General features: G+C 50.8%; 1 protein-coding gene across 1 annotated transcript in view; it reads right to left on the reverse strand.

Annotated features, from left to right (window-relative positions):
* The window catches only part of LOC138262450 (mycocerosic acid synthase-like), a 265,495-nt gene that overhangs the window by 173,065 nt on the left and 79,012 nt on the right, over nt 1-13,418 (reverse strand). Inside the window, exon 4 of the mRNA XM_069212343.1 lies at nt 1,388-1,591. Within this exon, the coding sequence (XP_069068444.1) occupies nt 1,388-1,591 (204 nt within the window). The remainder of the gene's footprint in view (nt 1-1,387; nt 1,592-13,418) is intronic.

Genomic DNA, 13,418 nt, shown 5'->3' on the forward strand with positions numbered 1-13,418 from the left:
TCCCACTGGGTCAGTGGGTGGAAAGCTCAGTTTCCGCCTGCTGGCCTAGTGGGAAATGCCCTATAGCATTGTCTCCGGCTGGTAATAGAGCCTGCGGAAATGCTATAGTGTGCAGGGTGTGCAAAGCAGACAGTGAACATTGCAATGGTGCTGGCCAGGGGTGGGCCCTGCACTGCCCATGCCAAGTGCATCTGTTCTCCGCCAGCCTTTTCATGGCAGTGCTACGGCCATTAAATCACTGGCGGAGAATGAAGACGTAATCCCCAGGGCAGTGCAGCTTGTAGTGCTGCCCTGGCGGACTAGGACCACCATGAACACCAGACCACCGGGGTGACGAATCCTGGCTTTGCTAGGGGTCCGACTGCCGCAGTTGTAATATGGCGCTCAGACCACCTCATTGGTGGCAATCTGACCATCACTGCGAACCTGGTGGTCATGAGACCTCCAGGTTCGTAATGAGGGACTAAATGTGGAAATTCCTTTTCAAGGATAGTGCATACAGCGAACTAAGGTGCTGATCCATAATATGGCAAACTGAGGTTTGCCGGTCAGGGCAATGGAGTAATTTACTTCATTGCCTTGTCTGCACCTCTGCCCTCCAAATTATGAAATGACTGCCAAACTGGTGGTCATTTCTTAAAACATTGCCAGGAAACGCTGTCACTGCGTTTCCTGCCAAAGATTTGTGCAGGTTGACACACTTCTTCACCAAGCATGACATTTTATTTTTTATTTTCAAAAAGAGCATCCCAGAATGGAATTTTCTTTTTGAAAAAATAAAAAGGACAATGTCTGATCAGGAGTATGTTGCAGTTTTCCCTCCCCCTTACCACAAGGGTTTTTCTGGCAGCAATGGGCAGTGAAAACTGTTCTCTAATTCTACCCATCTAAATTAGCTGGGCATAATTAGAGGTCAACCTCCGATGGCCCATTCTCAGTCAGGCTACTCTGTCTCCGCAGTGATTAAATCAAAGGTCTTCCCGCATTTAAATCAGGCAGACAGACCACAGTCTTGGTGGTACGAATACTCTGTTCCCTATTGTGACAGAGTATCCATGCTGGCAAGATATAAATGAAACCCTAAATCACATACAGACACACTGAATTTTTGCCCATATACGAAATTTGAAATACACGAAGATTAACTGATTTGGTCATAGTCTTACACTTTATTAAGTGGTTCGAATTTGTGAAGTGATATGAAAGTGATGCAAAGCCAACTGCAGATGTCAAGATTTAGAAAAAGATGTACCTATACAGTTTTTATTGTAATTCATTGATCTTGAAATTTACCATTTGCATCAACGTTAAGAAAAGCAAAAATAAATTGATGAGCGTTTCATGACTAAACTTAAGTACAATCACTGTTTGAAAATCAGTACTATACCTTGTATGATTGCTTGACAAGCATAATGTAAAGCAACCAAGGAGGACGCACATGCAGCATCAAGCGCAAATGATGGCCCAGTGAGGTTGAAGCAGTATGAAATCCGGTTTGCAGCGATGCTCATTGAAGTTCCAGTGCCACTGTAATTGTCCGTGTCGTTTGGGAAAACGTTCATAATAAGTGCGAAGTCCTGGTTCATAAGTCCTGTAGAGGAAGCAGAACAGGTGATATAGGAATTGCAGAAACCACGAAGAGCTGTGAATATACTCCAGCTAAGTAACTTTGATTTTGTGAAAGATCACATATTTAGATGGGGAATCGTTTCATAGCAGATGCTCATAATTTTTTAACCTATGACTCTTGAAAATAGTTTGATCGATGGCTCGCTACCGCAAATGGAACGGTTTGATATTTCAAAAATTGAAAGGTTGACCTTTGTGAGCGACTTATGAAACCCATTTAGTATAGTTTAAGAGTCAACATCTTTATTCATTTGGCAAAAGTGCATGCGGGATAATGTTGGAAGCGTTGAGGGTCTATGTACTGTGAACAAAGGCTGAACAAAAAAGAGTGTTAAAAAGACGCATAGCGGTTGTTGTCTGAGCACTGCTTTTTTCCAGTCTTCTGGTTTTAAAATATGGATATTTTAAACATTGCGGTCGAATGTTCGAGGGGGTATTCCTCGGGAGTGGGCAGTGGTTAATTTGTAAATAAAAATGTGCCGGTGCCCAAAGCTCTCCCCTGAAATACGCGGCCACTGCAATCAAATGTGCGAGCACCGAATACTGAGGCAGCGAAATCCTAAAGCCATCTCGAGCCTCTTTAATCCATTTACAGCAAATCCTGCCACTTCAACTCAATCCTGCAGCTTGCTGCTTTCTCCCTTTGTGACAATTTTCAGTCTCCCTCTTCCTCTGCTTTTCCCATTAGTGTCTTTGCTTGCAGTAAATGACTGGTGCAAAAAACATACGTGCTGGCCCCCAAAAATAAGTGCTGTTGCCCCGCACCAGCAACCAACAGCTCAAATTAAGCACTGGGAGTGGGGGTTTGGTTATATCACAATGTATCAGTAAGTCTAATGTAACAGTGACCCATCAATACAGTGGGCAAAGAAGGGTGAAGGTTTCTAAAATGATGAGGTCCGATGAAATGGTACATGGCAACTGTGCACACCCACTAACACCATACCATAAAGAGTAGCTTTCCGTTTTTCAGTTTTATTAGTGATACATGATTACTTAAAACTAATGTAAAGAATTTAAAACAGACAGTACATGAAAAGAGTACCAAGTTAAAATGCTGGTGGCGGTTAGATGTTGGTTACAGAAAGCTATATAATAATAAAAAGCGTTATGGACCATACATGAGTTAACTTCGATACTTGACAGAGAAGCCTTAAGGTATTGTGTCGCCAATAAAGCTAGATGTTACAGAATAGCTGAGTGACAGTCATATAGTCTGTGTTTGAAATGGGGTCGCTAGTTGGCAGTCAGTTTGCACCCTGTGCAAGTAGGGATCCTCAGTCTAGTCAGGATAAGGGAGATACCCGCTCGGATAACCCTTTCTCACCCCCTTGGTAGCTTGGCATGAGCAGTCAGGCTTATCCCAGAAGTAGTGTGCAATGCATTTGCACATAACACACAGTAACACAATGAAAACACTACAAAAGGACACCACACCAGTTTTAGAAACATAGCCAATATTTATCTATATAAAACAAGACCAAATATGATCAAAATCCAACATAGAGTATTAAAGATATGAATTTTGCAAGAATTAACTTAAAAATATAGTTCCTTGAAGTCAGTAGCTCCACCTGGGGCTATCACGGAGTCGTGATCAACAAAACCAACAGTTCAGGCCGTCTGGCATCGCGGGCCAGCTACGGTGTCAGGAAAACCTGCAAACAGTAACTTTGGATTTGCAGGGCGTCCTGATCCTCACGATGAGATCCGGAGAGCGGTGTCGCTGTTGTCGCGGTGTCGGTTCCGGAGGTTGGTGTGGGGGTCGTCAGGCCCTTGAAGTCACATGCATTGCAGAACGAACTCCGGGCTGATGAATTCCGGAGTGCTGGCGTGGATGGCATCAGGGCTGCCGTGCGAAGCGGGACGATGTGACGTGCGGTGCCCACAGGTCACGGTGTAGGCAGCGGCTCGATGACAGCATCCTGCGGCGTTGGTGAGACCAGGGCTGCAGTGTGAAGCGGGGTGGGACGATGTGTGGTGTCACCAGGTCATGGCGCAGGCAGCGTCGTCGCTTTTGCTGAAGCGCTGTTGTCAGTAGGCTCAAGTCGGCGGAGTGGCGCAGGACGGGCTCAGTGCGGCATCCATGGTTCGCGGTGCAGACAGGGACGTCTGTTGACAACACTGGAGTCAATGGTGCTGGTGTCAGTGGGCCAATGCTGCGGTGCAGGACGGGACAATGCTTTGTGTACCCCACAAGTGGTGTCCACAGGCCATGGTGCAGACAGCGGCGCCGGTGTCAGCAGGAGTGGCATCATCGGGGGTGCCCAGGCTGCAGTGTGAGCAAGGCGATGCCGGAGTGCGGGGCCCACAGGTCATGGTGCAAGCAACAGTGCGAAGCGGGGGGCAGTGCAACTCCGTGCAGTGTCGTCAGGTCACGGTGCAGGCCAGCGGTGTCGTTGACGGCATTGCAGTGGTTTTTCATCTTGAACAGCACAAAACACACAGTTCCCAGTGCTGTAGGCAGATGAAACTGAAGTCTTTGATATCCCTGAAACTTCCAACAGGAGGCAAGCTCTACTCCAAGCCCTTGAAGAACTTTCTCAAGCAGGATACACAGCAAAGTTCACCCTCTGTGCTTTCTTTTAAGGCAGAAACAACAACTGCATGCCAACCCAGCAAAGCAACACAGCAAAGGGGCAGTACTCCTCCTCCAGCTCTTCTCCTTGTCAGAGGTTCCTCTTGATTCCAGAAAGATTCTACAAGTCTGGGGTTTTGGGTCCACTACTTATACCCCTTTCTGCCTTTGAAGTAGGCATACTTCAAAGGAAAGTCTCTGTTGTTCACAAGATCCTGCCTTGCCCATGCCTGGCCCCAGACACACTCCAGGGGGCTGGAGACTGCATTGTGTGAGGACAGGCACAGCCCTTTCAGGTGTAAGTGACCACTCCTCCCTTCACTCTAGCCTAGATGGCCCTTCAGGATATGCAGGCTACTCCCCAGCTTCCTTTGTGTCACTGTCTAGAGGGAATTCACAACAGCCCAACTGTCAGTCTGACCTAGACGTGGAATACACAAGCAGGCAGAGGCACAGAATGGTTTAAGCAAGAAAATGCCCACTTTCTAAAAGTGGCATTTTCAAACTAAGTATCTAAAAACTAACTTCATGTATTTTTAAATTGTGAGTTCAGAGACCCCAGACTCCACATTTCTATCTGCTCTCAAAGGGGAACCACACTTTAAGGATATTTAAAGTCAGCCCCCATGTTAACCTATGAGAGCGATAGGCCTTGCAACAGTGAAAACCGATTTTGGCAGTAGTTCACCATTAGGACATGTAAAATACATCAGTACACGTCCTACCTTCTAAATACACTGCGCCCTGCCCATGGGGCTACCTAGGGCCTACCTTATGGGTGCCTTACATGTTTAAAAAGGGAAGGTTTAAAACTGCACACACAGACACTGCAGTGGCAGGTCTGAGACATGTTCACAGGGCTGCTTATGTGGGTGGCACAATCAGTGCAGCAGGTTCACTAGTAGCATTTGATTTACAGGCCCTGGGCACCTCTAGTGCACTTTAATAGGGAATTACCAGTAAATCAAATAGGCCGATCCTGGATAAACCAATCAACAGTACTATTCATATGGGGAGCATTCGCACTTTAGCACTGATTATCAGTGGTAACATGCGCAGAGACAATAAATCAGCAAAAACAGAGTCCAGTATACCATAAAAACATTAGGTCAGAAGGTAAAAAGACAGGAAAAACATGCCAAAAATCTGCCAGGTCTAACAGCCTGTTATAAGTTATTGTGTAAACTTGAATGGCTTAGTTCCTATGGGTTGCAGGAGGAGAAAAGCAAAGAGTTTGTTAGCATATTTGGCACATCTTGTCAAGGATCTTTCATCTGTTTGTGCAAAACATATTGCATTGGCCTCCTTGCAGGTATGGATCCCCTTTGATAGAAATACCAGCTTCAACAGCGACCTCCTAGTGGCCTGTAAGGCAGTGAAGCAACACAGTAAATATAGCCAGGATTCTTTGCTGAAGTCACAGAGACTGCAAGCCCCTTTCTTTCTCAGCAGGGACCAGGCCAGATTTAAATCTACCAAGGATGTGACTAGCAGGCATAGACACATAGGCCCTCATTACAACCCTGGCGTTCCGGGATAAAGCGGCGGTAATACCGCCAACAGGCCGGCGGTCACAAAAATGGAATCACGACCATGGCGAAAACCGCCTACACAGACAGCCACTTTAAAACTCCAACTGCCACGGCGGTAGAAACAATCATCGCAGTGGTAACTGCCAACAGCCAGGCGGAAGACAATGTACCGCCCACACTATTACAAGGCACCAATCTGCCAGCTTTTCTGGGGTGGTACCAACACCATCAAAAGCACGGCAGAAATAGTCTTTGGAACGGAAACCACTCACCTCAGGACACCCAACGAGGAACCAGGACGCCATGGAGCCAGAGTTACAGGTCCTGCCCATTTTGGTTTACCTCCTCAGCTACCAGGAACATCAACGACGGCGGCGATGACGACGGTCAGTACTGCACCTAGCACACAGGGGAGGGGGGAAAAGAGAGTGACACACACACACAATACGTTATACCCCCACCCCCCACCCACAATAACATACACACACACACATCCAATAACATCACAGATAAACCCCGTCACCCCCTGGAAGAACGCAAGGCCCAAATGAAATGAGTTTAACAAGTGTAATAATCGAACATTCAGATAGGCCAAGATAACTTTAAATCATCAGTATATACAAATATTTACAGCAATTACACAAGTCCGTATATTGTCCCATTAAATGTCTGTGGACCAGTGGTCCCAAAAAGCATGGGCGAAGCCCACACTTGACACCTGCCTCAAAACGGAGAGAACACTGCAGGGGCATCAGGTAAAAAAAAACACAGGCACCTCAGGGGGAAGAGGAGGGGAGGCACCTCAGTCGGATGATGGGACGACGCCACTGCTCCTCGAGGGGGCTCAATACCCACTGCTTGGTCCTGGGGAGTGCAAATCCGCAGTCTCTCAAGTGGGTGGTTTTCCCACTGGTTGGTCCTCGGGAGTGCAAGGCCACAGTCTCTCTAGTGGGTGGTTTGCCCACTGCTTGGTCCTGGGGAGTACAAAGCCACAGTCTCTCAAGTGGGTGGTTTGCCCACTGCTTGCTCCTGGGAAGTGCAAAGCCACAGTCTCTCAAGTCTCTCAAGTGGGTGGTTTTCCCATTGCTTGGTCCTGGGGAGTGCAAAGCCACAGTCTCTTTAGTGGGTGGTTTGCCCACTGCTTGGTCCTGGGAGTACAAAGCCACAGTCTCTCAAGTGGGTGGTTTGCTCGCTGCTTGGTCCTGTGGATTACAAAGCCACAGTCTCTCAAGTGGGTGGTTTGCCCACTGCTTGGTCCTGGGGAGTACAAAGCCACAGTCTCTCAAGTGGGTGGTGTGCCCACTGCTTGCTCCTGGGAAGTGCAAAGGCAGTCTCTCAAGTCTCTTAAGTGGGTGGTTTGCCCACTGCTTGGTCCTGGGGAGTTCAAAGCCACAGTCTCTCTAGCGGATGCTGTTCTCCACTGGTTCTGGAGGGGGCCTGATGCCCAGAGTTCTTCATCCTGCCAAGGACTGGGGTAGTAGATGCTGTTCTCCACTGGTTCTGGAGAGGGCCTGGTGCCCAGAGTGCTACATCCTGCCAAGGACTGGGGTAGTGGATGCTGTTCTCCACTGGTTCTGGTGGAGGCATGGTGCCCAGAGTGCTTCATCCTGCCAAGGACTGGGGTAGTGGATGCTGTTCTCCACTGGTTCTGGAGGAGGCATGGTGCCCAGAGTGCTTCATCCTGCCAAGGACTGTCGTAGTGGATGCTGTTCTCCACGGCTTCATCCTGCCAAGGACTGGGGTAGTGGATGCTGTTCTCCGCTGGTTCTGGAGGGGGCCTGGTGCCCAGAGTGCTTCATCCTGACAAGGACTGGGGTAGTGGATGCTGTTCTCCACTGGTTCTGGAGGGGGCCTGGTGCCCAGAGTGCTACATCCTGCCAAGGACTGGGGTAGTGGATGCTGTTCTCCACTGGTTCTGGAGGGGGCATGGTGCCCAGAGTGCTTCATCCAGCCAAGGACTGGGGTAGTGGATGCTGTTCTCCACTGGTTCTGGAGGAGACATGGTGCCCAGAGTGCTTCATCCTGCCAAGGACTGGGGTAGTGGATGCTGTTCTCCACTGCTTCATCCTGCCAAGGACTGGGGCAGTGGATGCTGTTCTCCACTGGTTCTGGAGGGGGCATGGTGCCCAGAGTGCTTCATCCTGCCAAGGACTGGGGTAGTGGATGCTGTTCTCCAGTGGTTCTGGAGGGGGCCTGGTGCCCAGTGATGCTGCACCAGCGGTGTGGCAGTTCTCATTCCCTCACATGGGAGTCTGAGCCACGAGATTTACCGGTAACAGGTAGCATGATACTCCATGGAGGCAGAGCCACACTCCTCCTTGCGACGACTAATGCTGCAAACTGCTTGTAGTGCCAGTGCTGGTGGTGGTGCCTCATGTAGTGTGTGCAGGGTCCAGAACGTCTCCTGCAGCCTCGGAAGCCTGCCCACTTGGGATGCTGCTGATATCTGCTGTAGTTGCACTGGCTGGGCATGTCGCGGGCCAGGTAGCGGTGGCTGCGGTGGTATCTGCAGCAGAGATTCTGCCAGTGGTGCAGGTGTCTGCACTTGTGGAGGGAGACACCAGGCCGTCTCCAGGAGCCTCGGAAGGGTGCCCACTGGGGATGATGCTGGTGACTGTAGTAGAGGCAGCAGACGTGCAGGTGATGGTGCAGATGGTGGTGCAGGTGGCGGGCATTGCGGCGGTGCCCACAGCCGTACAGGTTGCTGGGCTGTCTTGCAAAAGGGGTGACACCAGTCCCTCACCCTGTGGCTCCGTGCCCTGAGCTGACTTCCTTTTGCTCTTGTGTCCCTTCCCCACCGTGGAAGTTACTGCAGGGACCTTGGCACTGTCTTCTTTGGTTCTGGAAGAGGCCTTGCTGTGTGGTTGGTGCGGCTTTTCTCTTCGGAATGCTGTTCCCTTCTTTACCTTGGCAGGTGGGGGAATAGGGTGGTCGTTGGCCTCACTAGCTTGGACACTGGCAGCCCTGATGGGTGCCCCCTTCGATGTTCCAAGACTTGCAGGGACCACACTGGACGAGGATTTGGTGGCTGAGGTGCTGGGCTGGGATCTAGACATCCTGACCCTAGGGGAAGGACGGGGTTGTAGGGAAGAGGTCAAAGTTAGCTAAGAAAAGTTTTTTAGACACAGTGGGATGGGAAGATAGAGGTGGTTTGGGAGTGGAGGAAGAGGTAGTGGTTGTAGGAGGTGTACGTCTGCTGAATTTTGGTGAAGGTGCATGGGCTGGAGGCTGTTGTGAGGTTGATGGCCGTTGGGTGGGTGGGTGCTTGTGATTGTGTACTTTGGGAGGAGGGCTCACAGACACACAGGGACAAGACACAGGGGACGTGTGCATGGTTGTGGGGTTGGTGATTGCACATGAGAGGTGTGTGGTGATGGGCGTGCTGGTGATGGAGGTAGTGGCTGAGGATGTAGTGCATGCAGGTGTGAGTGAAGACGAGACTGGGAGGGAGGTGGAGGAGGAGGACAAGGGGGACACAGTGGAGGCAGTGGATGTTGTTGTGTCTGCATGGGTATGGTGCTTGTGTGAGTGCCTGTGGGATGTGTGGTTCTTCTGTTTGCCTGAGTCACTTTTGTGTGTTGGTGTGTGTGCATGCTGGTCTGATGGTGTGCTTGGGATATGCTGAGGTAGAGGGGATTGGGTCGGGGTAGTGGAGGTTGGAGGGGGGAGGCTGGACACAGGGACAATGGCTGCCATAAGTGCTGAGGCCAGAGCCTGAAATGCTCTCTGTTGGGCCTCCACGCCAGAATGAATGCCCTCCAGGTATGCATTTGTTTGCTGCAAATGCCTCTCGACACCCTGAATGGCACTAAAAATGGTTGACTGCCCAACAGTGAGGGATCTCAGGAGGTCAATAGCCTCCTCGCTGAGGGCACTAGGGCTGACTGGTGCAGGGCCTGGGGTGAAGAAGATGCCCACCCTCCTTGGTGAGCGGGCACGGGAAACACGCTGAGGGGCTGCTGGGAGGGCAATTCTGGTGGGGGTTGGCGGCTGTACCTGTTGTTGCGGTGGGCATAGATGTGCCCATGACCGCAAGGGAGCTCCCATCAGAGGAGGAGTCTCTGTCGCTGGTGTCCCATCCTGTCCCCGTCGTGTAGCTCCCCTCGCCCTCGTCCCACTGTTGCCTTCAGACTCCGTACATTCACCCTCCTGGGCCATGTGGGTTGCAGCTCCCTCCTGCTCTGGTGCCACTGCTCCTCCGCCAGATGATGCTAATGCACACAAGGACAGGGTAACAAAACAAGATGGGGGAAGACAGAGGACATACATGGTCATTGCCAGCAACACCACTACTGTTGGCGGACACAACACACAAGGAGCAGCCCTATGCACTAGGCCATGCACTAACAGTTCTTAGGAAAATCACCTGCCCATGGGGGACCATGCCTAACCCCATTTGCTGCACACCTGGAAGCCACATGAGCCTGACTAGTTGTAGATGGCCACTACCACTATTGGGGTTGTAGTGCCACAGAGCCAGCCTAACAAGTGACCTACCCTACCAAGTTTGCCCTGATGTAGGGGAAGCCACAGCCCACATCCCCCACCCAGGCACCTTATAAAGCATGCAGAGTCAGCTGAATGAGATTGTATTCACCCCTTTGTGGCTGCTGTGATGTCCTCAAGCGCCCATCCAACACTGGATATGCCACTGCCAGGATCCGAAACATCAGGGGGGTCATGGTGCGACGGGCACCCCTTCCACGTTGGGAGGCCATCCCCAGCTGGGCCTCCGCCGTCTTCTTGCTCCAGCGGCACAGGTCCTCCCATCTCTTGCGGCAGTGGGTGCTCCGTCTATGATAGACCCCCAGGGTCTGCACTTCCTTGGCGATGGCACGCCAAATACCCTTCTTCAGGTGGGCGCTGACCTACAGGAAAGGTAAAGTAAGAATGGAACTTACTCCCCCGTCCGGTTCTTCTTACTCATTGGCCACAACTTCCCACCCATGCACTGAAACACATACACTGACCATCCTCATATGCAGGCCACAGCCCCCCTCACATGTATCTTCCATCCAGGCCACTCCATACATTCATGTCCCATCCATCATGCTCACAGTGTACTCACCTGTTTGTCTGGAGGACTGTAGAGTAGCATGTACTGGGGAGGGCCCCATCCACCAATTTGTCCAACTCCTCCGTGGTGACGGCAGGGGCCCTTTCCCCAGACACTGTAGCTTTTGTCGCTTCCAGACTCAGGTCACAGCAGCACTTGCAGTGTAGGTCCTCTCCTGTTGAAGGTCAGGTATCAAGTGAGTGCACAGCTAGAAAATGGCAGTCATGTCCGCGGTGTTGTGTACCCTCACCGCCGGTGTACATCATCATTGGCTCCTGGAACCCATAGGGCCCTATGATAACCAATGCTGAATTGCGCAGCGCTCTTCAACCGCCCACCGCGACGCTGCACAACACCAGCGTAGTTACCTCATTTCCTCTTGTCCCTCCTTACAGGTCAGGCAGCCGCCATTTCAGGGGGGCACATGGCAGGGCACCTAAATGCGTCACAGCACATTTGAGCAGGAATACGGACAGACAGCCCCACAAACCGATTAAATCACAATAGTGCAAAACACCCTTGTGCAACCTATGTGTTACCTGACCCTCTGCTCACCATTCTAGTCCATGGGGCACATCTGCTGGGGCAGATGATGAGATGGCGTCATCCTCTGGTGTACAGACCCCTGGTGGACCTATCGACAATGGAAGGCAGACACATCATTATCACCTACAGACTTGATCGTGCCACAATCCATGAACTGTGTGCCCAGTTGGAGCCTGAACTGATATCAGCTATCTGCTATCCCACAGGCATCCCTCCCTCTAGTGCAGGTCCTGTCAGTGCTCCGTTTCCTGGCCAGTGGTTCCTTTCAAATAACAGTGGCCATGGCATCAGGTATGTCACAGCCAATGTTCTCTAAAGTGTTGACCAGAGTGTTGTCTGCCCTGCTGAAACACATGCGCAGCTACATCGTTTTCCCTCAGGTGGAGGGTTTGCCCACAGTGAAAGGTGACTTCTATGCCCTTAGACATATCCCCAACATCATTGGTACCATTGATGGTACACATGTGGCATTTGTCCCACTCCGCAGGAATGAACAGGTGTACAGAAATCGTAAAAGCTACCATTCAATGAATGTGCAGATGGTGTGTTTGGCAGAACAGTACATCTCCCATGTGAATGCCAAGTATCTTGGCTCTGTGCATGACGCTTACATTTTGAGGAATAGCAGCATCCCTTATGTGATGGGGCAACTCCAGAGGCACTGTGTGTGGCTAATAGGTGAGCCCAAGGTCCCCACACAGTTTGAATAGGTGTCTGGGCATGGGAGAGTCACTAAGGGTTTGTGTATGTCTAACAGATACCCCTCGATATTTGCAGGTGACTCTGGTTACCCCAACCTGTCATGGCTACTGACCCCAGTGAGGAATCCCAGGACAAGGGCAGAGGACTACTACAATGAGGTACATGGGCGAACTAGGAGGATTATAGAGTGGACTTTCGGCCTCCTGAAGGCCAGATTCTGGTGCCTCCATCTAACAAATGGCTCCCTATACTACTCACTGAAGAAGGTGTGCCAGATAATCGTCACATACTATATATTGCACAACCTGGCTTTGCGACGCCAGGTGCCTTTTCTGCAGGAGGATGGGCCTGATGTTGGTTTTGTGGCAGCTGTGGAGCCTGTGGACAGTGAAGAAGAGGAGGCAGAAGAATAAGATATTGACAACTGAAACAACATCATCATGCAGTACTTCCAGTGAGACACAGGTAAGAGACTGGCACAGCTCATCTCATATCTGACTACTGTAGGACATTGTATAAGTCTGCCTTTTTACCTCTGTGTATGGACCCTGACAGTTCACTTTGCCTTTCCTTTTCACAGATCTGGGCACCACATTCTGCCTTCTACTATGTTCATTGCTGCCCAACAACTGTCAGACTTTGGTATGTGCAAATGAACATTGACATTGATATTTGTCAGAGAGGTTGTAATGAAAGTACAGACTGACTCCAGACTGTTTTGTGAATCAAGGGTGTTTATTTCAGTGCTATTCAGTAGAGGGGGATGTGCAATGGGCTGGGGTGATAATGGAGGAAAGTCCAGGTTAGAGTCCAGTCTCTTTGTATCACAGGTGCATTGTCCAAGGGGGCATAGGAAGTGGAGCAATGGCAGTTCAAGGTGGTCAGGGTGACATAGTGGGACAGAAGGGTGACAATCAGGAGAGTCTTATTTCCTGACAGGGGTCTTGGCAATGTTCTCTATCTTGTACCTGGATCACAGGGACCATTTGTGGGGTGGTTCTCCTTCTGCAGGGGGTGGGGTGCTGGTGGCCTGTTGGTCCTGTGGCGGGACCGCCTGTCCACTAGCGCCGGCGGACGTGGAGGGCTGTTCATCGTTCGGGCTAGTGTCAAGCGCCCGTTGGTGTGCCACTGTCTCCCTCATGGTGTTGGCCATGTCTGCCAGCACCCCTGCAATTATGACAAGGGTGGTGTTAATGGACTTCAAGTCCTCCCTGATTCCCAGGTACTGTTCCTCCTACAGCCGCTGGGTCCCCTGAAACTTGTCCAGTACCGTGCCCATGGTCTCCTGGGAATGGTGATATGCTCCCATGATGTTGCAGAGTGCCTCGCGGAGAGTGGGTTCCCTGGGCCTGTCCTCCCCCTGTCGCTCAGCAGT

The sequence above is a fragment of the Pleurodeles waltl genome, chromosome 10 (assembly GCF_031143425.1).
Source record: "Pleurodeles waltl isolate 20211129_DDA chromosome 10, aPleWal1.hap1.20221129, whole genome shotgun sequence".
Lineage (NCBI taxonomy): Eukaryota > Metazoa > Chordata > Amphibia > Caudata > Salamandridae > Pleurodeles > Pleurodeles waltl.